Below are 26710 nucleotides of genomic sequence, written 5' to 3' on the forward strand. Positions count from 1 at the left end.
CTTTTGTCCTTTCTGGGCCTTAGCCGTCTCGTTGGTAAAATGAGGTCCTTTCAGCGCTTAAATCGTATGACATTATGAATTGAGCAAATGCACTTGAACTTACTAACTCGGAAGCAGATCCTAAGGTCTCCAGCGCCGTTTCTCCTTCCGGTGGAGGACTTCTCGACCCCCTGACGTCGCTTGCCTTGCTCGCTCTGAGCCTGGGCATGAGTGGGCGCTCAAGAATTTCTTGAGCTGTTGCATGAATGAGTCGATGGTTTTAAGTTTTACCCTCTGCCATCTGGACACCTACTCTCATCGAGGCCGTGTGATTGGGTGGAGAGGGCAAGGGCCACAGAGCCAGACGAATTCCATCTCTTCTTATGAGCTGGGGGACCCTGAACAAGCTACTTAGCCTCTCTGAGCCTTAGTGTCTCCAGCAGTGCTCATAGGGTTGTTATGAAAATTAAAAGAGATAAGGGATGTAAAGGAGTTAACACAGTGTTGAGTGCATAGTAAATGCTCGAGAAATGTTAATTATCAGCACTGGTAGCCAGAGACACAAACAGTGGCACCCAAAACCTGGTCCTTCTGAGAGGATAACAACAATCGTGAGAATAAATCCCTTGTGTTCGGTATATTACTTGAATAAACGGCCCAGTGGTTTTCAGGTTTTGTTGTAGTTGTCTGATTTGTATCCTTATAATCCTGACAGCTATTGTAGGGGCCGGAGCCGGGACTGAAATCCGGGCCCTGTCATATCAGTAAGTCTCCGGGGTCTGGCTCGCGGCCCATCGGGCCACTGTCTTTCCCTGATAGAGACACCGAGGGACACAGTGTAAAAGTGCACGATGATCTTAATTGATGTGAGATTCGGAGATGAGGTCGACACCCGCCTCCCAGCCTGGGTTCTAGAGCGGGCATCACCCATTCATTCTTACCCTGGTTTCCCACTGCGTAAAGTAAGCCATCTTTTTATAGATATCCTTGTGGCATTGCTTAGTTTGGCATTCGAGGACTTCGGGAACAAGTCTGACCTCCCTCAGCTTACCCCCACCATTTCTCCTTCCACGCCACTGGCTAATGAGGGGCACCCTTCTGTACTAACAACACTCGTCTCCTTAGTCATTAGTTGGCTTTGTGATCAGAACCACAGGGGACATTGCTACCGTGATTTGCACAAAAAGAAGGGAATATCCTCCCAGGATCCTCTCCTAGACTTTTTTTTAGCCATTTGGGTTGGAGCTACAGACAAAGCCCATGTCTTCAAGAGCTTTTTTTTTTTTTTTTTTAAGTTTATTTATTTTGAGGGCACCTTGGGGGGGCTCAGTCGGTTGAGTGTCTGACTTCAGCTCAGGTCACGATCTCGCAGTTCGTGGGTTTGAGCCCCGCGTTGGGCTGTGTGCTGACAGCTCAGAGCCCGGAGCCTGCTTCGGATTCTGTATATATCTCTCTCTCTCTCTCCTCCCCCGCTGCTCACTCTCTGTCTCTCAAAAAATGAATAAACGTTAAAAAAAAATTAAAAAAAAAAAAAAAAGCAGTGAAGATGAGACCTGGCTGGATCCAAGCGACACATCTGCTAAGACCGATTTCTTGACTCAGGAGGTTATGGTGAGTCTGTCGGGCTAGTGGGACATTCGGCTTTGCCTGTGTAGGAAGTTAAGTGGGTGTCGATTTGAGACCCAGAATCATCCCTCGTGTGGTCACATCCCAAATTTGGCCCCTGAAGGAGAAAATATTGAGTGAGCCAAGGGCCAACAACATTTAGGGGGCAGGAGGAGGAAGAGACAGAAATTGAGACCAAAAAAGGGGTGGTCCTTGGGGCGCCTGGGTGGCTCCGTCGGTTAAGCATCTGACTTCGGCTCAAGTCATGATCTCACAGTTCGTGGGTTCGAGCCCCGTGTCGGACTCTGTGCTGACAGTACGAAGCCTGCTTCGGATTCTCTCCCTCTCCCTCTCCCTCTGCTCCTCCCCTGCTTGTGTGCTCTCTTTCAAAAATAAACATTAAAAAGAAGGCGGGGGGAGGGTGGTCCAACAGTAGAATTGGATAGTGTATTGTCATAGAACCAAGGGAGCAGGGCATGGCAAGAGGAGAGGAGGCCAGCCTGCCAGAAGCTTCTGAAAGGTCTGAGAAGGGTGATTGGACTGGCTGGTGACCTTTCAGAGAGCGTTCTAGAAGGTTTCATGGGAGCAGGATCCGGGGTTGGCATTCTAGGACCCAGTCTACTATCTGCTGGTCGAGGGGCCAGACCTGTCATCTCCCTGAGTGCCCATGTCCTCGTCGGCAGAGATCTCTTAAAGATTAGTGGTGCCTTGGCCACTTTTGTCAACCAAGGAAAGGAGGAGCCAGAAGGGGCCAGAAGGAGCACGCAGCTTCGGCCACTGGTCCTCTGCCCACCGTCTGGGGGTGGGGGGTGGGGTGGGGAGGGGGACTCTGTGTCAGAACCCTATTCCCTCTCCTCACCCCCAGGGCTGTTCCCTGCAGGGCGTTGGGTGACCCCGTCCGTCCACCAGCAGACATCAGAGAACCCCTGTGAGCACAGACCGAAAGGCCCCCTCAGCTGTTCGGTGGGGTCTGACTGTACAGGCTCCAGCCCCCAGGCCCTGTCTCCTAGCCCCCACCCCCACCCCACTCTGCCCAGCCTTTCACCCAGTTGGCTGGTGGGGAGGACCTGGGCTCCAAGCCACCCAGGCTCTTCTCTTTTGTTTCTGATAAAGTGCGATGATCACGATGAGGTCCTGGCAAGATCCCCGGGGATGCTGCAGTGCTCGGGAGGAGGGATTCTGTGGGGCAGGGGGAAACCATGGGAACCGCGAGACCGGCTCTGAGTTCACCCCTTTTCCTGAGTGACTCTGGGGTCAGCTGGGTACTGTGAGGTTTTCTCTAAAGGAGCAGACTCACCAGCTCCTTCGAGTAGCGACGGCAATAAATAACAGAGCAGGAGAAGGGCAGATGGGGGGCAAGGCAGCATTGGCCATGGGCTCCAGCCTTCTGAAGTTCCCTCTCACTTCAGCCCCTCCTCCACTCTCTCCTGGAGTGCTCCCCTCCGCCCCACCCCCTGGCTGGCCTCCCCCGCTTCGAGCCCATCCTCAGCTGTGCTCACTGCCTTTTAGACCTTGGTGGCTTCTCTTGCGGCCCTGTTCTCAGCCTTCGAGGCTCCTCCCCGAGATAATTCCCGGCTCTCCCTTTCAGATGAGCGATCACTCCTTCTTCTGAACCCCATGACCTTTAAAAAATTTTTCATTACGGTTATCGATGTATTGTGTTAATCCCCCTTTGGAAAAAAAATCACAGCCTTGTTTGCTGTTTCAGTGCACCTTTAACGGACATGAAAGCCTGTGTACTCTCCCTGGGTGCCTGCGTCATCCTCTCTTATCCTGCGAGCCAGGCTTTTTGGTTGTGGATGTCGGTTGCCACGCTTTAAAGCCGGAGAGGCTTCATTCTCTTCCTGTCGGGGCTTATGACATGCATGAAGGACGCTCAGGACTGATACCAGCAGGACACAGAGGAGGCTGACCACTGTGGCCATGGCCCGGAGGGGACCCTGTGTGGCCTCCACTACCCCGCCCCCCACGTGCTGGCTAGAGTGATCTTCCTACCCCGCGACCCCCACCCTGCATCGGCTTGCTCTCCAGCAAAGTTTCCACAATGGCTCCTTTCCACTGACCTCATTAGAGAGAGGCAGGGTGATGTCCGGAAGGCGCCCGGCTGTGTCACTTGCTAGCTGTAAGCATTTCATCTTTCTTAAACCTCAGTCTCTCCACACCGTATTAGCTGTAACAAGATGGGTCCCGTTTGTCATGGAACCCGTGCCCCATCTGTTTGTCTCGCCACGGGCCAGTAAGTCAAGAGACAAGGTGTCGGGGCAAGAAAAGCAACTTTATTGAAGAATACCAGCTAACGGAGAAAATGATGAACGAATGTCCTGAAAGGCCATCTTCCTACCCCAGTGCCATCAGGAGTTTTTCGAGGGGGTGGGAAGCAGAAAAGAAGAAACGAGCTACAGTTGCCCCCGGCACTTAAGCAGTCCATCAGAAGTCTTTAACATAGGCCAGGTTGGGGGCACCTGGGTGGCTCAGTCAAACATCCCACTTCGGCTTGGATCGTGATCTCTCAGGTTTGTGGGTTTGAGCCCTGCATGTGCTGTTAGCACAGAGCCTGGAGTCTGCTTTGGATTCTGTGTCTCCCTGTTTCTCTGCCCCTCCCCTGCTCATGCTCTCTCTCTCTCAAAATAAATAAACATAAAAAAAAAAACAACAACAACAACATAGCCCAGCTTCTTCAATTTCCCTAAGAAACTTTAATTTCTTTTTGAGAGAGAGAGAGAAAGACAGAGCATGAGCCGGGGAGAGGCAGAGGGAGAGGGAGACACAGAATCCGAAGCAGGCCCCAGGCTCTGAGCTATCAGCACAGAGTTCGATGCAGGGGGAGGGCTCGAAGCCATGAACCCTGAGATCATGACCTGAGCTGAAGTCCAATGCTTAACCTGCTTAACCGACTGAACCACCCAGGCGCCCCTCCCTCAGAAACTTTAAACAATTGATTATTATAAGCTTATCGTGTGCTTATGGAGTGACAGGCAAGAACGTTCTGTATTTTGTGCAACGTGTTCTGTCTTAATTCAGTACTCCTATCAAAACCCTCAGGTCAACAGATGTCCCAAGGGCTCACAGTGCCAGACAGGTCTCGTGTGGATTAACAAGCGAGGGAGAAGTGTCCAGGGCAAAGTGAATTCCAGATGGAGTCAGTTTTGCTACATGTTCACCTCGCAGGGTTGGGGGTGAGACACCCTAATCAGGAGAGCATGCCAGCGCTCAGGGACCTGGAAACCATCCCATTGAAATATGAGGGCCCCTCATTTACTCCTGATTCCCAAGGCTGTCCTCAACCCCACCCCCGGTTTTCCTGACATCCCACTTATCCTCAGTCCACCTTCAGGATCCTGGGTTCCAGGCGAGACCTTTCGCTTTGGACACCGATCCAGCTGGAGTCTGGGGGCCTGCCCCCCCACCTAGCCTTTAGATGTCTCCATCTTTATTTCCTGGAGTCTGTGTGCGACACTACTGTCCAGTGTGAGTCGTGTGTGGTCCTGTGCGGCACGCCGGTTCCGTCTCCCAAAGACCGTGCGCTTCCAGAGTCCAGGGCCAGGACCGTCCGGATCACCGTCGCGCCCCTCGCTCCCCCGCCACCACCACGGGCGCCTCGCACAAAGAGGCAGGGCGGAGGTCCCGCAATTCTTTTCTGAGATCTCCGTATTACCAGGGTTCCGCCCTGGGCGACGCCGAGGCCGGCTCCAGGGAGGCTGCAGGACGGCGCCAGCGTGGAAGGCGGGAGACACCGGAGTCCCGATTCCAGCGCGCGGGGGGAAGGGCGTCACCTGGCCCCGCCGCTGCGGGAGTGGGCCGGCATCAGGTGCAAAGCCCCGGAGCGGGGCGCGCGCCCGGGGGCGCGCGGGACCCTGCAGCCACCCCCGCGCCGCCGCGCGGCTCGTCTGGGATCTCCTCCCGCGCCCCGGGGCTGGAGTGGGGGGGGGGCGGCGGGGGAGAGGAGGTGGTGGAGGGAGGGAGGACACGTAGCGGCCTCGCCGCAGGGCTCCACTCTGCGCGAGCCTGCGGGCGGGCGGGGGGAGCCGGGGACCGCCGCTCCAGCCCGCTGGCCTTCGAAAGATCCTCCTGGGCCAATGGCAGGCGGGGCGACGCGCCCGGATTGGTGCAAGCGCTCTGCTGATCACTGTGGAAACCCGGGCGGCGGAGAACGCGGGAGGATGCGGAGCCGCGGGCGGGGGGAGCCGGAGGGGCGGGCGGAGGAGGCATCGGGGTCCTGAGCTCCCCGGGAGTTTTTACTGCAGGCGAAAGTCCACCGCGGGCTGGCGGGCGGAGGGAGGGGCGGAGGGAAGGGCCCGATTGAGGGCCCTGGGAAGCCGGAGAGACTCGGGAGGGAAGGCAGGGATACTCCCGAGCGCGGGCGAGGAGGCCGGGGGGAGGGGGCGCGGCGGGAGGAGTAGGAGAAGACAAAAGCCGAAACCGAGGAGGGCCCGGGCCGCACACTCGGGCCGCCGGCGTAGGAGGCCGCAGTGCACGGGGCGTCCCGGGCGGCAGGCAGCATGGGGAAAGGGGGGAACCAGGGCGAGGGGGCCACCGAGCGCGAGGCGCCGATGCCCACCTTCAGCTGGGAGGAGATTCAGAAGCACAACCTGCGCACGGACAAGTGGCTCGTCATCGACCGCAAGGTCTACAACATCACCAAATGGTCCAGCCGGCACCCGGGGGGCCAGCGGGTCATCGGGCACTACGCCGGGGAAGATGCGACGGTAAGGCCCTGGGGGCTCCCCCGCCACCTTTCTCTGTTGCAGGCGGGAGTCGGGAGCCAGGAGTCCCAGGGCTGCAGACGAGACCTCCAGCGCTGAATGGAGCCTGGGGCGTCGGGGAGGAAAGGAAAAGTGTGCCTCCTGCGCTCGTCCTCCGCCCCCCAGTCCTCATCCTTTAGGACGGCCCGGGCCACCCGGCCACGGGGGTCGGATTTTGCGGCGCGGGAGGCAGCGCCGCCGTGGAGATCCGGGCGGTGGAGAAGCGTGCGGGGTCTACTGCGCGCGCTGGGACCCACGCGTCCGCTCCTTCCCCCGGGTTCACACGGAACTAGGGACTCTCCAAAGGGGGCAATCGGGCTTTAGGGGGGGTGGCACCCCCAGCGTGGAAGATGGCGGCTCAGGGGCACCGCGGAACCGAGCGGGAGAGGGGCCAGTTGTGGGACTCAGCGCGCGTCCCTCACTCTCCAGCCAGACAAGGGGGCGGGGAAGGAAAAAGCTCGTCCAGGCCTGGCTTGCTCCTGCTGGAATCCTTGTCTAAGAAGGTCCACAGTGGCTGCCACGAAGGGACCGCCCGGGACCTCCTGTTCCCAAGCCCTCAAGGACCACCGGGGGGTCGGTTCTTGGGCCCCGGGGTGGGGAACTGGAAGGAGCGTTTGCAAAGCCCAGGTCGAGAGGGGCCTTGAGCTGCGTGGATTCAGCAGCACTAGGCTGGCTTGGCTACAGGTCCCAGCTGCACCAAGGTTACTCGCGGGCTCCTCAACTACTCAATGGTCCTCTGTTTCTCAATCCTGCCAGGAATGCCCTTTCCTCATCTGCACACCGAAAGGTATTGGGGCGATGGGGCCTCGGCAGGAGCCACAGCTGCCCATCTTACCCACACCAAAGGTGTGGCTCTGCCCCTGGGGCACCTCCCAGCCCCCTCCCGTCACACCCCCGCCCCCAGTCTGAAATGCTTGCATTTCTTTAAGGTGCAACTGGAGCCCAGTGGACTCAGATGGGAGAGAGGGAAGCGAAGAGAGAGTCAAGGAGGGAAGAAAGCCTCTCTTGGTGGCAATGAGCTGAAAGCTACTTGGGCAGGGTGAAGAGGGGAGAAGCCATGGGAGGGATACGTAGATCATTGCAGCTGGACGTTTGCTGTCCGGGGCTTTTGCTGTCCTAGCAGTATGGGCCCCTGGCGGTGCAACTTTTGATCTCCCTGCCTCTTTCAAGGCTCCTTGGGACAGGCCTAGCCAAGGAGGCCAGACCAGGCAGCTATAATCTCCGGCTGTTAATGGCTTGCTGCTTTGATGAGCAGGGTCCAGGCATATGCGAGATCCCCAGGAGGGCCCACAGGAGAAGATGCCGACAGCTCTGGGGCCCATCCGGTCTCACTTGCTGGAGAACAGTGCCCCGGGGGCTGTAATGCGAATCATAACTTAGTGGACATGAGGTTTTCAGACCATCTGCGTTACGGCTTGGGGACTTCCCAAAAACTGTTGGGGGAAGTTGGGTAAGGGCGACTCAAGTAAAAGACCTGACTCCGGGTTGGGGTCTTTCCACTATCAAACATATTTTCTTATGTGGAAAAATAATGTATTGTGTGGCAAAGCACTTCGTAAGCTGTAAACGCTAGGAAAATGCCACGGACAAAGCGTTATCAGACAAGTTGGAGAAAAACGAAGATTGTGTAAAATGAGCAACAAGGCGGCGGGGGTGGGGGGGGGCAGTGGCAGCGCCTGGGTGGCTCAGTTGGTTGAGCATCTGACTCTTGAATTTGGCTCAGGTGTGAGCCAAAATAATCCCAGGGTCGTGGGATCAGAGCCCCGAGTTAGGCTCCACGCCGAGTGTGGAGCCTGCTTGAGATTCTCTCTCCCTCCTCTCTCTCTGCCCCTCTCCCCTGCTTGTGCTCTTTCTCTCTCCCTCTCTCTCTAAAATAAAATTTTTAAAAAGTAAGCAACAAGGAATTGGGAGGAAAGAAGTTTGAATCTATGCCAGCTTTTATCGGAGTAGCAATGCATATATACAACCCTTTCCCCCAAAGCTTACTACCTTCTACGATGAGGCTTTTATGGAGCGGCATGCCCTAACTGGTGGTGTGGTTGAGTTAACAGTGGAGTGAAAGACTGGATTCTCCCTCTCTCTCTCTCTGCTGTCTGGGACCAGGATGGGAAAAGGCCACAGGAAGCAGGGCGTGTATAAGAGGACTCGGAGAGGCAGGAATAGGTTAGGAATCAAGAGTTCCTTGGTTTTTTTTTTTTTTTTTTTTTTTAATTTTTTTTTCAACGTTTATTTATTTTTGGGACAGAGAGATACAGAGCATGAACGGGGGAGGGGCAGAGAGAGAGGGAGACACAGAATCGGAAACAGGCTCCAGGCTCTGAGCCATCAGCCCAGAGCCTGACGCGGGGCTCGAACTCACGGACCGCGAGTTCGTGACCTGGCTGAAGTCGGACGCTTAACCGACTGCGCCACCCAGGCGCCCCAAGAGTTCCTTGGTTTTAAGCTGTTCAGCAGGTAGCTTTGCCCCTCAGAGCATGGACCTCTTCCTCAGAACTTGGGGAGAGACAGAGTGTCTGGGCCATGCAAGCTTGGGGAGGGACTGGGCAGCAGACAGGGACTGCCCCCCCCCCCCCCCCCCCCCGCCCCGGGAGCACTGCAGTGCACTGTTTTGAGCCCATCGCAAGGCAGGAACATCCTCCCAAGAGGTCAGAAGTCAAGGAAGCCATTCTTGAGACCATTCGGGGCCTCAAGAAGGGATTTTCCTGCTCCTGGAGAAAAGGCCTCAGAAGTCAGGAACACCTCTTTGTTCCTCGAAAGGACAACTGAGCCAAGGACCGTTGTCATTTGGCACTTCTGCAGAAGTTAGCACTTGGCGTTGCCTGAACTTGATTTTTGCAACTCACAGGGCACACGCCCGCGTGTTAGCTCAGCCCCACAGGTATCTCTCATTGCTCTCGGGTTTAAAGACCTCGCTCAAGTTTAAAATTTTGCTCAAGTGGCAGGGCTCAGCCCTAAGCCGAGGGTTTCTGAATCTTCCCACCTCCCCTTCTCCCATCCACCCTCCCTTCCTATTCTTTCTTCCTCTGGCCCTCCGAACTTTCCTGACTTGGGGCTTTTCAACTACGATTCATCTGACACACGTATTCACTGTCTCTGTGGCTTTGGGCTGGGCCCTGGGCATAAAGATGGATAATGCAGGGACGCCTGGGTGGCTCAGTTGGTGACGCGTCCGGCCCTTGGTTTGGGCTCAGGTCATGAGCGCGTGGTTCACGGAATCGAGCCCCGCGTTGGTCGGGCTCTGTGTTCATAGCAAGGGGCCTGCTTCAAGTTCTGTGTCTCCCTCTCTCTCTGCCCCTCCCCTGCTCGCATGTGCTTTCTCTCCTTCACTGTCTCTCTCAAAATCAATACACTTAAAAAAAAAAAAAGATGAATAATTCAGACAGTGACCGCATCTATTGGGTTTGCTTCACTCCTTCCTCAAGCCCCCTCCTTCTAGGCACCAGCTCCCTCATTTCTGCCCCCTGCTCCTGCCTTGTCTCCAACTTCTCCTGCCCTGTCTGCATAGGTCCCCTCTTAGAACCGAGGGAAGGCGGGAAGAGGTCAGGATTGGTTCCATCTGTGAACCTGCTCCTACGCTGTTCTGAAAAGGCACCACACTGAAAATGGAACAAATCTCTGACCTCCTGTAGATAGGGCAGGGGGGCCACGGTTTTGAGAGGCAGAGGACCTAGAATCGTACCCCAGCTTTGTGAATCCCGCGGCAAGGCACTTGCTGTGCACTTTGCGTTCTAGGTCTGTGAAATGGGAGGTCATTGCCAGGCTCAAATGGGCTGTGCGTGAGGTCACCCCTTGAACTTGAGGACGCGCTCTGAGTGTGAGGGATCGGTACTGTACTTACTGTGTGTCCCTTGGCCTCCCGCGCGCAGGTGGGCACGTGCATGTCCCCAGCACACATGGCAAGGGGGTTCAGGAAATAGGAAACGGAGTGTGAAGAAGAGAGACTTCAGTGACCCCATTTTTACCAAAGGAAGAGGCATTTACTGCATGTGAAATCCGCCTTCTGGTTGTGACTGGAGGGCAGCTGTACCTCCTAGAGCTGGATCGGGACCGAGCAGTCCCGTTCCCGCTGACTGCGGTCTCGGGGAGGGTACCGTCCCCAACTCAGCAACCTCCCACGTCTTAGCATCCGTGAGAATCTGTTGCCTTTTGCAGGCACCTGCTTCCTGTGCGACTGCACCCTTCCCACCCCCGGGGGGGCGTTGCATGGGCCAGACATCAGCTGGCGCACTCCCCTCGACGGTCCCCTTTCCCTTGGCCCAGGGCCTCTGCTGTGCACAGGAAGTCAGCGACCCCGTCTCTGGCCGGGAACTCAGGGTCCCTCCTCTGCTTCTCCCTCTTTAACCCCTCTTGTTCTCCAGAGTCCCTGCAACCTGGAAAACCTGGAATGCCCTGATTTTGCTGCTCCTGTACTTTCCCGGTCTCAGGTTAAGGCCCCAGATGTCCAAAGCCGGACCGGAGACTAGCTTTGCTCTGCTGAGAAGGGGACATAGCTGGAAACAGATCACGGCACCCAACCGTTGGTGTGGTCAGAAGACCCTGGGGCCGGGCCAGGGAAGGTGTCTTCATGCAGAGGTTGGCTGGCGTTGGCCCTGGGTTGGTGGCAGAAGCAGGAAATGTGGCGTGCGTGTCTTCCATTTGGGAATCTTTGGTGCTTCTTCCTGCGGCCTGCCCTCCCCACCCCCCACTACACACACCTGCCCTCCTGGGGACAGTTCCAGTCTGCTCCCAACCTGTCCCCACTCCCTTCTCTTTGCCCCTGTCCCAGCCCTTCCTGGAAAGCCTTTGGCCTCCCTTCCTGTTGGGCTAGGGTAGATTCTGGTTCCAAGTCAACGTTTGCATTGCCCTGTCTTGCCCTGCCTGGGGACCCACCTTACACCAGCCAGACCCTTCTGTAACCAAACAGCTCCTGAGAACTTTCTGTAAGTGCGTGAGGCCTGCCCGCGACACTCCACGCTCCGAAGTGGGGAGGCCCAAAAAAGTGCTCAACTCTCAGGGAGGAGAAAGCTCGTTTGGACTGACGCCTGTGTACTAACATTGGAAAACTCTAGAAGTAGGCACACCTGGAATGTGACGGTGGGCTAGCAGTTTCACCTCCCCCAGCCTCTTGTCTCTAAAATACTGGGGCGCCTGGGTGGCGCAGTCGGTTAAGCGTCCGACTTCAGCCAGGTCACGATCTCGCGGTCCGTGAGTTCGAGCCCCGCGTCGGGCTCTGGGCTGATGGCTCAGAGCCTGGAGCCTGTTTCCGATTCTGTGTCTCCCTCTCTCTCTGCCCCTCCCCCGTTCATGCTCTGTCTCTCTCTGTCCCAAAAATAAATAAACGTTGAAAAAAAAAATTTTTTTTTTTAAAAATAAAATAGGACCTGCTTGGGGTGCCTGGGTCAGTCAGTTAAGCATCCGACTTAACCGACTCAGGTCAGGATCTCGCGGTTCGTGAGTTCGAGCCCCGCATCGGGCTCTGTGCTGACAGCTCAGAGCCTGAATGGAGCCTGCTTCCGATTCTGTGTCTCCCTCTCTCTCTGCCCCTCCCCTGCTTGCTCTCTCTCTCTCTCTCTCTCTCAGAAATAAACATCTTAAAAATTTTTTTTAAACCTAACAAAATTAAATAGGGCCTGCCTCAGAGTTTGATAAAGATTACTGCCTTACGTACACAAAGCCTGTGACTCAGTGGCTGTGTCAGTGTGGGGTGGTTCCACAGTCACCAGCACGGGTGCTGGAGAAGGTGAAGTGTTCTGGGGTCTTAGAAGCACGAGCAAAGTTGCACCAAACGGACCGAGAAGAGTCTGAACGTGATTGCAGAGTGGAAAGGCTTCCGCGGGTCAGAGAGAGCACAGCTGGGGGATCCTGGGCCCTCGCATTCACTTGCGAGCCCCTCCTAGGCACCGGGGTTGCTCGAAGTGAACCAGACAGTTGGGGTCCTTCCCTTGTGGAGCGCATATCCTTGTGGGAGAGACCAGCGAGAAGGAAGTGAGTACATACAATGGCTTGTGAATTCGACAACTGTGAGGAAGACCGCAAAACAGGGCGAGGCCCAGAGAAAGGGTGGGACTGGAGGGTGGTCGGGAAAAGCCAGCCGGGGGACACTATGGGAGCAGGGCTCCAGACAGAAGGAAGAGCCATGCAGAGACCCCGGCATGGGCACGAGCTTGGTGGGTTCGTGGGTGGTCCCCCCCAGGCCTGCTCAGAAAGCTGTCAGATCTACTTGCAGACTTGAGCTTCACCTCCCAGCGAGGAGTAGAGAGCAGCTGGCCCTCGGGAAACTGCCTCACCAAGGACTTCCTGTCATTTCTCGGAAGCCGAGGTCTGATGTGAGGACGGCCAATGAAGAGGCTTCTGTAGGCTCTCACCGGAGGGCAGCGTTGCCTCCACGGCACCGCCGATGCCCGGGCCCTGCCTTCAAAGCTCCCGGCCGGCCTTTCCCCGGGGGGGCCTCGAACTTGGCGCTGGGAAGGTCCTCACTTCTCAGAGGGCGCTGAGGCTGGCCCAGAGTGGCGGAGCTGGTCAGCGCCGACCCCCAGGCCCCCTCCCCTCCTGCCCGGGGCCCAGACCAGCATCACATCTCTGCTCTGAAAATATAGTTGATCTGAGCCCTTTCTGTTCAGCTAGTGGGGCATGGACATTTTTTTTTTTTCCTCCAAAACTGCACAAAGTGTGGCTTTGTAAGTCTGTTCTAGATACAAATGGAATAAAGACTGGGCAAAAAGACTTGACGCCAGGGATGCAGTGAGGGAGCGGGAGAGGCCTGGCGATTGCTGTTGTGAATACCTGTATTTCCTCAACCAAGATCGCAACGTTTTGCCACTTTGCGTGCGATTTTCTTTGCAACCTCGGCCCTAGATTCTTCACCACCTCCCCCTAAGAATAATCACAATGTTTTTGCTCCTATTAAGAAAACTAATAACTCCTTAATGTGATCAGATGTCTGGCCCATATTCAAATTTTCTCATTCAACTCCCAAAATGTCTTGGAAAACGGTTGAGGTTTTTTTTTTCTCCCCCCCCCCCCCCGGCAAATATGAGCCTTTCAAATCAAGCATTGCTGTTTTTATGTTTTTGCTTTTTAAAAATAAATGTTTCTTCATTAAAAAAAATTTCTTTAATCTTTATTTTTGAGAGAGAGACAGAGTGTGAGCAGGGGAGGAGCGGAGAGAGAGGGAGACACAGAATCCGAAGCAGGCTCCGGGCCGCGAGCTGTCGGCACAGAGCCCGACACGGGGCTCGAACTCACGGACCGTGAGATCATGACCTGAGCTGAAGTCGGACGCTCAGCCGACTGAGCCACCCAGGCGCCCCAAGCATTGCTGTTTTTATATCTTTTTGTCTTATCTTTGTCGGTTTTTTAAAAATCGAAACACCCACCTCCCAACACGCACACGCACACTTTTTTCTCCACTACGGTGACATTTCTGATGATTTCTCATGGCGTCATTCTAGTCCCCTGCCCTGCAATGTCTCAGTTTGGTTCACTGCAGGGTAAATGTTGTTGACCACTGGGACAGCATGTTGTAGCCCACGAGGGGGACCTGATGCCAGCTCACCTCTAATGGAACTGCTGCATCTGTTATGAGGTGGCTTAGATAATAATGTACGTAACAGAGGGGCGCCTGGGTGGCTCAGTCGGTTAAGCGTCCAACTTTGGCTTAGGTCATGATCTCATGATTCGTGGTTTCAAGCCCCGCGTCGGGCTCTGTGCTGACAGCTCAGAGCCTGGAGCCTGCTTCGGATTCTGTGTCTCCCTCTCTCTCTGCCTCTTTTCCACTCGTGCTCTGACTCTCTCTCAAAAAATAAACATTAAGAAATTAAAAAAAAAAAAGCAATGGACATAACAGAAAAAAACCTGGAGAAAATAAACTAAAATATTAACAATGGTGCTCACCATCTGGGTGGTATTTATTTTTCTCTTTATTCTTCTGTACATTCCTTAAATTTGCCCAAATTAGGCATGCTGTTACTTTATAATCAGAATTACCATAATATGATGATATGATATTACAATATTATTTTTTTATTTTAAAGGCAATGTATCTGTGTTAGAGAAAGTTGGAAAAGTAACGAAATAAACTTAACACGTAATAGTGTAAGGCTTCTCCAAGGTTTTTTTTTTTTTCATAATTTCAGTAGTTATTTTCATACGTTTTCAAATTACGAAAACTTTTTTTTCTTTTCAGAAATGGTTTTTACCTAGTTCTGTAATTGTTTTTGGTTTGACGTGATCTCCTAAGCACGTTTTCTGTGTCGTAGCAGGCTCCAGCCCGGTGCTGTTGGCGGCTAGCCAGGTGCACAGCCTGGTGGGTGGTCCAGGCACCCCTTGGAGGGATTCTACGGAGAATCTCATCCTTCCTGGGCTCTGCCCAGCTCTGTGCCGGCACAGTGCCTCTCCCTGGAGGGGCGCATTTTTCTGACTCACTCGGCGGCATCCTGAATGTCCGCATGCACCCTTGGTGAGCTCAGGGTGGCGACCCAGGCATGCCGCCGGTGCAGCTGGGCACAGAGGGATCTACCAAGATGAGGCTGGAGAGAACATTTAGGGCTGGGTCCCGGGAGGCCTCAATCAATGGCTAAGTGGGGACACAGAGAGCTGGTGCTGGTGAGCCCTGCCTTCCCTGGGTTGAGGCCCCCACTCACCACCTGCTTTCCTGCTCCCCAGGATGCCTTCCGAGCCTTCCACCGTGACCTCGATTTTGTGCACAAGTTCATGAAACCTCTGCTGATCGGAGAGCTGGCCCCGGAAGAGCCCGGCCAGGACCATGGCAAGAATGTGAGTGTGCCCAGACCAAGAAAGGAAGGGAGGGTGTGTGGGGAGAGGGGGAGGGGCTCGCCCCAAGACAGAGAGTGCCGGGGTGGGCCAAGGGAGCTTTATGTCAGTCCAGAAGAGCCACTGCCCAATATCTGGGGTCAGAGAGCACCCAGAGGCTCTGCAGTGAGCCCTCTCCTCTCGCTGCCAGCCTGGGCTGGCCCCCTACCTTCGAGTAATCCATTCCCCACCTCTTCACCTCCAGGGTCTCAGTTGAGCTAGGCTGGCACAGGGTCCTTCCTTCTTGTCCAGCCCCTGAACCCCCCTTCCACCCTCCCCCCCCCCCCACACACCATTTTCTCTCTCCTTCCCTGGGAAATACAGGCCATTCCTTGTGCCCTCCTAAGGTCAACCTCCCTTCTGCCCTGGATCTCCACCGCTCTGCCCCTACTCTCCCCTTTCCCTCGAGGTCTGAGCGGGGAGATTGTCTTCACCCCTCCCTGGAGCTGACCTGGGGCTCCTTCCTTCCCCCTCCCCCCCGCACCGCAGGCTGGTGGCTTCTCTCCTCTCCACGGTGTCCTGTGGGCTCCCTCCTTCCTGGCCTTGCTTCTCTGGCCCCCACCTTGTTTCCCTGCTCTCCCTGCTGCTTAAATGGTTGGCAGATTCTTCGACATTTATCACCCAGGCTCCCAAACCTGGCTTTCTCCATGCACGCCCCGCCCCATCTACCCTTTCAAAGCACCCTCTCTCCTTCCCTGCCTGCCCTACCCCTGCCTCCCAGCCCCCTTCTGTCTCCCAGTCAAGTTCGTTTCCCCAGAGCCCCCCCCCAACTCCTCCCTGGTCTCTGGGGCCCCCATCCCCAGTGCCCATCAGGTGTCCTGCCTCCCTGAGCTGTCTGCTTTGTCTCCCCCACCGCAATCCCCTCAAGACTCGACAGAGTGCCCAGAACAAGTCAGGGCAGTGTCGGGGAGTGGGAAATGCAAGCTTGCATGTGCCTGTGTGTGTGTGTGTGTGTGGTAATATATACATATCCATAGCATCAACTTTACCATTTTAACCGTTTTTAGATGCACACTTCAGTGGCTTTGAGTGCATTCAAACTTTGTCATGCAAACTTTACCACCACCCACGTCCAGAACTTTTTCCCCACCCCAAACTGCTACTGTCCCCGTTAGACATGAACTCCCCGGTCTCCCTCCCGCCAGCCGCGGTCAACACCATTCTACATTCTGTCTGTGATATGCCCGCTCCAGGTAACTCAGTTGAGTGGAATCATACAATATTTGTCCGTTGGCGTCTGGCTTAATATCACAGAGCACGATGTCTTCAGGGTTCATCCGTGCGGCAGCAGGTGTCAGATTCTCCTTCCTTTTTGAGGCTGAGTGATATTCCACTGTGTGGATGCACCACATTCTCCACTGATGGAGGTCTGGGTTGCTTCTGCCTTTGGCCTTGTGAATAATGTCACTGTGAACACGGTGTGTACAAGGCAGGCTTTTGAGTCGAGTCCTTTCTCCGCTACTCGACTGGCTGTGGCCACACGGTGCGGTCCCCAGGGCTGCGGAGGCCCAGGCGGGTGCCGTGGAGGCCGCTGATGCGGTGCACGGTGGCCGGGCTCCCTGGGGTCGCAGGCTTGTGGATCGGCCTCTCTGGCCACGGCTTCTCTGGGACAGAGGACGTCGGTCCCCTCCAGAGCAGCCAGGTGGCCGACACCTTCCCTGTGCTCTTGCTCAACAGTCCCAGATCACAGAGGACTTCCGGGCCCTGAGGAAGACCGCTGAGGATATGAACCTGTTTAAGAGCAACCACCTGTTCTTCCTCCTCCTCCTGGCCCACATCATTGCCATGGAGAGCATCGCCTGGTTCACCATCTTTTACTTTGGCAATGGCTGGATTCCAACCGTCATCACGGCCTTTGTCCTTGCTACCTCTCAGGTGAAGTGTGACACCCTCACCGGTCACCGGAAGCCCCCGCCCCAACCGCCCCCCTCCCCCGCCTCCAGCTCACAGAGGCCGGTTACGGGTGAAAGCTGGCACTGTGAAAGCATCTGTCTCCCCAGGCCCAAGCTGGATGGCTGCAACACGATTATGGCCACCTGTCAGTCTACAAGAAGTCCACATGGAACCACTTCGTCCACAAGTTCATCATTGGCCACTTAAAGGTAAATACCAGCAGCCCTGGGCGTCCACCCGTCAGTCAGCGGTTGGCACGGCACCATCTCACTTTGTGGAAGCCAGCTCTCCTCTTGGATCGGTGGCCGTGGCCGCAGAGTAACGAGGCAGAGCCACCTGTGAGCAGTCTCTTCCCACCGGGCTGCTCTGGGCTCTGGGACTGAGCACATCCTGCATTTCTCTGACCTTCCGAGCCCTGTCTCCATATTAAATTAGACCCACAAAACCAGCAAAAAAAAAACCAAACAAAAACCCCAGAGGGCAGGTGTATCCTGCTTTTGTATATTGACTCAATTGATTATATTGTTTACTCCTTATCTAAAGCCTTATCTAGTAAATGCCTTTTAATCTCAAAGGGAGATATTGTCATAGAAGTCTTTAGATAAGGGACATCAAATAGCGTGATGATCAGCTGAGCCCAAGGGCCAGTGCTGTTTATTTTTTATTAAAAAAATTTTTTTTAATGTTTATTTACTTTGGAGAGAGACAGAGCATGAGCAGGGGAGGGGCAGAGAGAGAGGGAGACAGAGTCCGAAGCAGGCTCCAGGCTCTGAGCTGTCAGCCCCGACGTGGGGCTTGAACCCACAGTCATCGAGATCATGACCTGAGCCGAAGTAGGAGGCCCAGCTCACTGAGCCACCCAGGCGCCCCGGGCCAGTGCTGTTTAAAGCTCATGAATAAATAGGTCCTCCTTTCTCACCTCCTTGCAGATGAGGGGGTGTCCCCACAAAGCTTTACAGTAAGGCAAGTTGAGAAGAGGACAGGCTGGCCTTGCCCGTGACCTTGTGCTCATTTGTTAGCCGTATGTCCTTGGTTTTGGAAATAAGTCCTCGCCAACTCATTCTGAAACAGATCATCCCCCACTCAGCCCTTCCCCAGCAGCCCCCAGCTGCTCCCTAAGAAAGGCTGTGTCCTAAACAATTCCATCCCTCCTCACCCTGGCGTGGGAAGAGCTACATGTGTGGATTAAGCATGTGTCCCTGCAACTCAGGCTACGCGGAGCCCTTGGCTTGTCGGCTGCGGGTCTGGTTGGGGGTGAACTGGCAATGAACTAGTAACGAGTTCCGCAGCAGTTTGCCTCGCCCTGAGCCTAAAGGGGCCTGAGAACCTGGTTTCTTTCCAAACATTCAGGGGTGAAGGGAGAGGGTGCGTATAGTGAAGCGCTTTGTTTTGTTTTATACTCTTTCTTGCTGGACAAAACCCTCCTCCGTATTGGAAAGTAACATTTCACTCCCAACCGCTGTCAGCCCCACACGCTTAACAAAGATGGGCCGGGCCGCCGTGTCCTGTTTCCAGACGCCGGGTGGGAGCCGGGAGGGAAGGCCTTTCCTGCCTGATGTCTTTGAAGGGCCCTGGAGCCTCGCTCTTATGTCAGATGGAAGACGAGGCCAGGACAGAGGACATGAGTTCATGAAATCAGAACCCTGGCACAATGGGCAGAGGTCGGGGACATGGGTTCCGCTCGTGCCTCGCCAGCCCTCCGCTAACCGTGTCCTTCCGGCTGTGTCTAGGCTAGTGGCACAGGCATGCAGTTCACCCTGGGGTGCTCTGGAGCCAGGAGGGTAACGGCTTGCCTGAAATCGCTCGGGCACCCTGTAGTCACACGGCGGCAGACAAGTCTTGTAGGCCCGCCTGTTCGTCTGGTCCCTTTGCTGGGAAAAAAGGGGGCTGGCTGCAGGGAGGTCCCCAAGTGCCCTGCCAACTTGGATGTTTTAGCACAAGCCGGTGAGGACGGAGAACGGCGGGCCGGGAGCCTCGAGGAGTTGGGACCTGATCCTTACTGGCACCCTGCTGTGCTCCAGGATTCCAGTGTGAGCTCCCCACATCCCGAGGGCCCCCTCTCCTTCAGCCCTGTCACTTCCAGTGGACAAGAGTTCTGAGCCATCACGCCTCTGTTGAAAACCCTTTATTTGTTATTTAAAAAAAAATTTTTTTTTTATAATGTTTATTTTTGAGTGACAGAGCGTGAGTCGGGGATGGGCAGAGAGGGAGAGACAGAATCCGAAGCAGGCTCTGGGCTCTGAGCTGTTGGCACAGAGCCCAACACGGGGCTCGAACTCACGGACCGTTAGATCATGAGCTGAGCTGAAGTCAGACACTCAACCGACTGAGCCACCCAAGCGCCCCTGTTTAAAACCCTTTAATCGGTACTCTGCATCTGGAGATGGAAACCAGAAAACCGGCAGCCTTTTCAGTACATCATCTCGGGCCACCAGGACTAGGGTTAAGGTGAGGGAGGCACTTGCCTCGTGCACACAATTTCGGGGGACACCAAAAGACTCAGTAATCGACATTTGAATATGTTTTTTAAAAAAACAAAATTAATGCAAAAAACTTGCCCGTGGCTGTGCTGAGCCATATTGGAACCTGAGACAAAAGGGAGGAAAGATCTGGGGCGGCACCCCGGTGGCTCAAGTCGGCTAAGCATCTGACTCTTGATTTTGGCTCAGGTCATGATCTCGCGGTCCATGAGTTCGAGCCCCGCGTCGGGCTCTGTGCTGATGGCTCGGAGCCCGGGGCCTGCTTCAAGTTCTGTGTCTCCCTCTCTCTCTGCCCCTCCCCTGCTCGTGCTCTGTCTCCCTGTCTCTCTCTCTCAAAACTAAATCAACATTTAAAAAAATGAAAAATAAAGGGGCGCCTGGGTGGCTCAGTCGGTTGGGTGGCCGACTACAGCTCATGTCATGATCTCGCGGTCTGTGAGTTCGAGCCCCGCACCATGCTCTATGCTGAGAGCTCAGAGCCTGGAGCCTGCTTCCGATTCTGTGTCTCCTTCTCTCTCTGCCCCTTCCCTGCTTGCTCTCTGGTCTCTCTCCTTCTCAAAAATAATAAACATTAAAAAAATAATAATAAATTAAAAAAATTAAAAATGAAAAAAAAAAAGAAGAAAAGCGAGGCAAACCAAAAGTAGATTCAGAAACTCTTGTTGATGCATTTGCTTGCTTCATTACAGCCAGGGGTACACGTTTTTCCTTTTCCCTCAGGCTCTGATATAGCTCGACCCCGGGATTACTGGCCGCGATCCTGGGTCTCCGACTCAACCAAAGGGCTTTTGGCTTCTGGAGCAGTCCACACCACCCCTTCCCCGACCCTCAAGGCCTGCCCCCAGCCTCCTCCCTCTGTCTGGAAAGCACCTGTCACTCACTCTGCCAAGCCCCCTCCTGCCCAGCCTGCAGAGCGAGCCAGTCCCCTCCTCCTGCAGGTTTGCTTCTCTTCCTGGGCCCCATCTCAGTGTGCTAGGGTGCCTTCCTCTCCTTCCCTAGTCAGGGGCTTGCCTCTGGATCGCTCTGCCTAGTGAAGAATGGAAAAGAATCACAGCAGGGAAACAGCAAGATCAAACAAGATTTTGTCTCTGATCTGCCCAGAGAGTGAGATAGCTCTCGGGCAGTCGGTCACTGAGTCATCCCCGGTGGCGGTGGCGGGGGAGGGGGGGCGGTTTCACAGTTCAGCCTTCTTTCTTTCACTTATTCATTCAACAAACATCGCTGGGTTGGTGTATCCTAAACATCATGGCTTGCTCCTCAATTTCTTTGTGCCAGAGACTTTTCCATATGACCTTCCCCAGGAGTTGGGTTCCTTCCTTCTGGCTGGAAGGGCGAATGTGTCATCTGATTATCTGATTTCCCAGTCCTCTGAACTCTCACTCACTGTCTTTTTTTTTTTTTTTTTTTTTTTTTGGCTCTGATGGGTTTTGAGACTCACCTGCTCACAGGTCTCCACAAAGGCTACAGCTGCAGGTGGCTGTGCCAGCCCATGACTCTTAGTGTCCAGAGGTCGTGTGTGTGCCAAAAGTATCTTCCAAGTAAAATATTTGTTTTAGCAATGAGGCCTTTTTGCAGATGGCCGGACCCTTGGCCAAAGAGTTGATTGATCCAGCAGTAGTTCACCAGTAAAGAGACAATCATCAGGAAGGCCTTAATTTCCTTTTGTGGGCCACAGGGCAACTTTGGGGGATGGGCATGTCTCCAAAGTGTGGCAAGAGCTGGAGTTGGTGAGCCAGAACTTTCTGACCTTGCAGGACATCCTTACATAATGCTTCTTGTCTCCTAGAATCATGGTTTTATATTTACATATTAGAACTGGGAAGCTATTACCTGTTCCTGTTAGGGGTCATTTCTTAAATCCTCCTTCTGGCCTCCCGGGTGTGACCTCACCCCTCGGTACAGCAGCCTATCCGGCTGTCGGGTTGCCTCTTGTCAACGGCTTATGGTATGTGCTCAGATTTATGCAACCGTCGTTTGGGGGAACATCTTCATCACTCCCAAAAGAAACCTCAAAGCTCATGGCCACCCCCCTCCCAACCCCCTCATCCCTCCCCCCGATCCCCAACCCCAGCCCTAGGCGACCACGGCTCCTTCCATGTCTAGATTCTCTATTCCAGACATTTCATATAAATGGAATCACGTACGTGGTCCTTTGTGTCTGCCTTCACCCACTTACCATGACGTTCTCAAGGTTCCCCCGCGTTGCAGCAGATATCCGTGCCTCACACCTTTTTATGGCGTGGCCAAACGGTATCCCATCATGCGGATCAACCACGTTTTATTTATCCAGCCATCAGGCTGACGGACATTGGGTTGTTTCCACTTTTGGGTTCTTTTGAATAACGGGAACATCAGTGTCCAATTTTGTGTGGCCGTGTTTTCATTTCTCTTGGGTACCTGCCTCGGAGTGGGATCCCGGGCCAAAGAGTAGAGACCACTTCTTACCGTCTCCTGAAACAGAAGTGTTTCTCCTTGTAGAACGTGGCATGTGGGGGACATACAGAGGATGCGGGGGGGGGGGAGGCTCACACCTGGTGCTGGTAGAGTCCAGAGGCCACCCCACACCTGCCAAGGCGCCCGCCTAGCACTAGCTGTCCTTGCCCGCCATCGCTGAAGGCGATGGGAAGACGGGCCTGGAGGGGTGGCATGGCTTGGCTCCACCCAGAAGTCCTGGCCTCTGGGGCTGCCCAGCGCTCTGGACTTAGTACTGGCAGGACTGCATTCTGATGTTTGGGGGGCGGGGGGTGCCCAAGGCCCCGTGTATGATGGTGAAGTCAGCCCTGAGCACTGGCGGTCCTAAGAACTGGTTCCCCCCCGGCCCCCGCCAGACAACTGTGCCACTCACCCCGTCTTCCCCCACAGGGTGCCTCCGCCAACTGGTGGAACCATCGTCACTTCCAGCATCACGCCAAGCCCAACATCTTCCACAAGGATCCGGATGTGAACATGCTGCATGTGTTCGTCCTGGGCGAATGGCAGCCCATTGAGGTACGATGAAGGGTCAGTGTTGACGTGGGAAGTGTTTGGCCCGAGGGGGAACCAGGGAAGGAATCCTGCGGGTTGAATAGTCATCCAAACGCATCTGCATCTAATGCGTACGTGGAAACCTTTCCTGAATCACTCAAGCTGGAATTTCTGTGGTGTGGCCTCACGTACAAATAACGGATCAGCTCCTTATCGGTGTTAGAGGCCTCTCTCCCTCCTGTGGGCTGGGGGAGAATGCTTCCTGGCTTGTTTCTTCCTGGGGGCAAGGGAAACCTGATTCCGGTTTCGCAGGGAGGCACAGTCCCAGGGCTCAGGCGCGGTCCCCCAAGATCAGCTCAGGGAAGTCTTATTTGGAGAGTCAGTCCTCGATGCTGGGAGGGACCTTGGCCAACCTGCTTCACCATAGGTGACAAAGTGAGGCTCAGCGGAAGGAGGGGGTGTGTTCAGGATCACATGGGTTAGTGGCTAGTCTGGGACGAGGCCCCAGATCTGACAGCCAGGTCCTTTCCCTTCCACGCTACCACACTGCCTTATTTTTATATTCGTTCCTTTTTTTCATTATAAATCTAGAACTTACCCATTACAAGCATTTAAGTAGTACAGAAATACACCAAATGACAAAGCGAATCTCCTGTTACCTCCATTGTCCCCCTTTGCCCCAAAGATCATACCCCTGAGGGTGACCACTAATGACAACATAGCATATAAATTCTTCCAGATTTCTTTTTTAGAAACCAAGATTAAAACTTAGACATTCTTGGGGCCCCTGGGTGGCTCGGTCGATTAAGTGTCTGACTCTTGATATCGGCTCAGATCTTGATCTCATAGTCATAGGATCGAGCCCCAAGTTGGGCTCCGCGCTGACAGTGTAGAGCCTGCTTGGGATTCTCTCTCCCTCTTTCCCTCTGCCCCTCCCCAACTCGTACTCGCTGGCATGCGTTCCCTCTCTCTCTCTCTCTCTCTTGTTCTTTCACTCTCAAAAATAAACTTTAGGGGTGCCTGGGTGGCTCGGCCTGTTAAACATCCAACTTCGGCTCAGGTCATGATCTCACAGTTCGTGGGTTTGAGCCCCGTGTCGGGCTCTGTGCTGACAGCTCGGAGCCTGGAGCCTGCTTTGGATTCTGTGTCTCCCTCTCTCTCTGCCCCTCCCCTGCTCACACTCTGTCTCTCTGTCTCTGTCTCTTTCTCTCAAAAATAAATAAACGTTTAAAATAATAAGAAAGAAAGAAAGAAAGAAAGAAAGAAAGAAAGAAGCTTAAAAAAAAAAAAACGACAAAGTAAACAACCTTAGACATTCTATCCTGCCCCTTGCCACCTTACCAAACATGGACCCCTTTCTGGGAGTCCCAAGTGCATCAGCCTTCGCCGGGGTCTGGCCAGTGCTCTGGTGTATTTCTATACCATAACATAACCCATGCTATTTTATAAGACAGGAAAATACATTACTAATTCTCAACTTCTCTTCTCTAGGGTTTAATTTACCAAAAAAAAAATCTACGTATGCTTTGCTGTTTGTAATTATGGTGGTGAGATGAGTTTAGGAGATTTTTTCGTTGCTCTTGTACAGCTCGTAAGCGTCACGCTGCCGTACACAGAGTAGGGACTCCGTAAGCATTTGTCAAGAGAGGCGCATCAAGGAAGGAGAGGGGCCTGGGATTCCCAGCGGTGCTGCGGTGTTCCCGACGATATTGGCATCCAAGCCTTGGAGCAAGGAAGGGAGAGAGCCTGTTCCTCCAGTTCTGGCTCTCACCCTGTCTTTCCCATTTCAGTTCCACCCAAGAGAACATCTGAGCAGAAACATGGGTTTTCCGTGGCATGGTCAATGCAGAGGAAATTAGCCAAAATTCAGTGCTTTGGAAGAGAGGAGCCTCTCTGGCCAGGCAGGGATTATATTCTCTGCCGAAGCACAAGCTTGCCCTGTTTCTTCTAGGAAACAGTTTGCTAGCTTTGATGTGAGGTGTCCGGATAGCGGGGCCGACGAACTTGGGGCCTTGATGAGTGAGGACAAAGGCTTCCCTTTCTCCCTGAGGCTTCATGTTGTAGAGTCGTCGGCTGTCCTGCCAGATGCTCTCTGTGTCCCTAACAACACAAATCCAGTCTCACCAGCTCTGCTGGCAGGAAGCCTTCTTTCCTCTCCGTGTGGTGGCCAGGGAAACCTCTTTCAACATCTCGTCTCCGTAGACACTTCTGGAACGCCAGCTTTGGGGCAGGTGCTGGGGAGGGAAGGTTCGGGGATCTGGTTATCGGATGGCCGGTAGCATTTGAGAGACCACAGCCGGGGCCACGGGGGCTCTGTGGAAATCCTCTGCTTTGACCCACGTGTCGAGGGAAAGGCCAGATGTCTGCTGGGTTCCTGACCCAGCCGTGCCCCGGTGTCCACAGGACCCTGCTGCCCTGGAAGGGACCCTGGTGACCATGGGTCTGATGACATTGTCTCAGGCCGGGCCCACATACCACACACCCCACACACCCCAGGGCCAGCCACCTGGCCCCAGATGGCCAGGTCTCAGGGCCTTTTTTTTTTTTTTTTAAACGTTTATTCCTTTATTTTGAGAGAGAGGAAGTGGGGGAGGGGCAGAGAGAGAATCCCAAGCAGGCTCTGAGAACTCACGACCTCACAAACCGTGAGATCATGACCAGAGCCAAAAATCGAGTCAGAAGCTTAATCCACTGAGCCACCCAGGCGCCCCCAGGCCTTGGGATCTTGAGAAAGCCTCTGGCCTCCAGAGCAAGGAGGCCGGGGCTCTTATCTCCAGGCCCCGATAAACAGACCAGCTCCAAAGGGCTGCCCGGCGCGCAGAAAGGTGAGCAGGGTGGGCCTCTTAGTTATCTGCCTTCTGGTCTTCTTTATGACTTTCAGGAGGATTTTGTTCGTTTTATGTACCAAGATGTATTCATTTCTTCCCCTCCTGCAGATTCCTTTCATTTCTTTTATGCTTAGAAAGTTCTTAAAAAAAAAAAAAAAAGATTTTAAGTAATCTCTACACCCCATGTGGGGTTTGAACTCACAACCTCAAAATCAAGAGTCGCACACTTTACCGACTGAGCCGGGCAGGCACCCCAAGAAAGTTCTTCGTACATATTATTTTCAACGTCTTAGGGCTTCACTTTGAATTATTTAACTTTGGCCGAAGAGACTGTGGGTATGGCTGACGTCCTCCCTCCGCAGTTGTCTGGAGTCAGCCAGTTTTTTCTAGCACCACCCCTGTCAGCGCGCAAGGCCCTTCCCATGTGGCGACGACGGAGCGGGGTAAGGGGGGCTCCCCCAAGCCCTGCGCCTGGGCTGGGCTGTCTGGCCTCAGGCAGGACACCGTCTGCACGACTTGGGCGGCCCTCCATCCACCCTAGGCCCTTAATAACTTACCGTAAGCTCGTTAGCGGACTGACGTTCCGTTCCTGGGAAGAATGGACGTCCTCGTACTCGATCTTTCCATCCAGAAGTAAGGCGTCTTTCTCCAACTGCTCAAGCCTCTTTTTATTTCTCGTAGACTTTTCTTAAATTTTTTTTTTTTCAACGTTTATTTATTTTTGGGACAGAGAGAGACAAAGCATGAACGGGGGAGGGTCAGAGAGAGAGGGAGACACAGAATCGGAAACAGGCTCCAGGCTCTGAGCCATCAGCCCAGAGCCTGACGCGGGGCTCGAACTCACGGACCGCGAGATCGTGACCTGGCTGAAGTCGGACGCTTAACCGACTGCGCCACCCAGGCGCCCCCTCGTAGACTTTTCTTTATACGTCTCATGGGTGGTTCTTGTTCAATTTCATGCTGGATATTTTCCATTTTTGTTATTGGGGTTTCGCCAGGGTTCAGGGAAGCTGTTGATATTTGATTGTCATCTTAGGTCCAGCTGGTTGTCCACTCAGTCATCTTTGGGGTTTTTGGGGTTTTTTTTTTTTTTTTTTGGCTTTTTAAAAAATGTTTATTTCTTTATTTTGAGAGAGAGAACAGGGGAAGGGCAGAGAGAGAGGGAGAGAGAATCCCGAGCGGACTCTGCGCCGTCGTCCGCAGACCCCAACGCGGCGTCGGCGGCGGGGGGGGGGGGGGGGTTGGATCCCACAAACCGTGAGATCACGACCTGAGCCGAAATCAAATGTCGGACGCATAACTGACTGAGCCACCGTGGCGCCCCCCTCAGGCCTCTTTGTGATTTGAGTTATTTCAGCTGATTGTTCTGAGTTTCCTGGGTAGACAATTCTATCCTTGAAAATAATGAAGATTTACTCTTTCTAACAGC

At 54.2% G+C, this 26710-nt stretch overlaps 1 protein-coding gene across 1 annotated transcript in view; it reads left to right on the top strand.

Annotated features, from left to right (window-relative positions):
- The first annotated feature begins 6083 nt into the window (after window positions 1–6083).
- The window catches only part of FADS2 (fatty acid desaturase 2), a 32066-nt gene continuing 11439 nt past the window's right edge, over window positions 6084–26710 (top strand). Inside the window, exons 1-5 of the mRNA XM_047071572.1 lie at window positions 6084–6290; window positions 14970–15080; window positions 16794–16991; window positions 17117–17218; window positions 22352–22477. Coding sequence (XP_046927528.1) covers window positions 6084–6290; window positions 14970–15080; window positions 16794–16991; window positions 17117–17218; window positions 22352–22477 — 744 coding nt within the window. The remainder of the gene's footprint in view (window positions 6291–14969; window positions 15081–16793; window positions 16992–17116; window positions 17219–22351; window positions 22478–26710) is intronic.

Source organism: Lynx rufus, unplaced genomic scaffold, assembly GCF_022079265.1.
Source record: "Lynx rufus isolate CCGP_SWC_20201006 ecotype Redwood Valley unplaced genomic scaffold, mLynRuf1.p SCAF_9, whole genome shotgun sequence".
Taxonomy (NCBI): domain Eukaryota; kingdom Metazoa; phylum Chordata; class Mammalia; order Carnivora; family Felidae; genus Lynx; species Lynx rufus.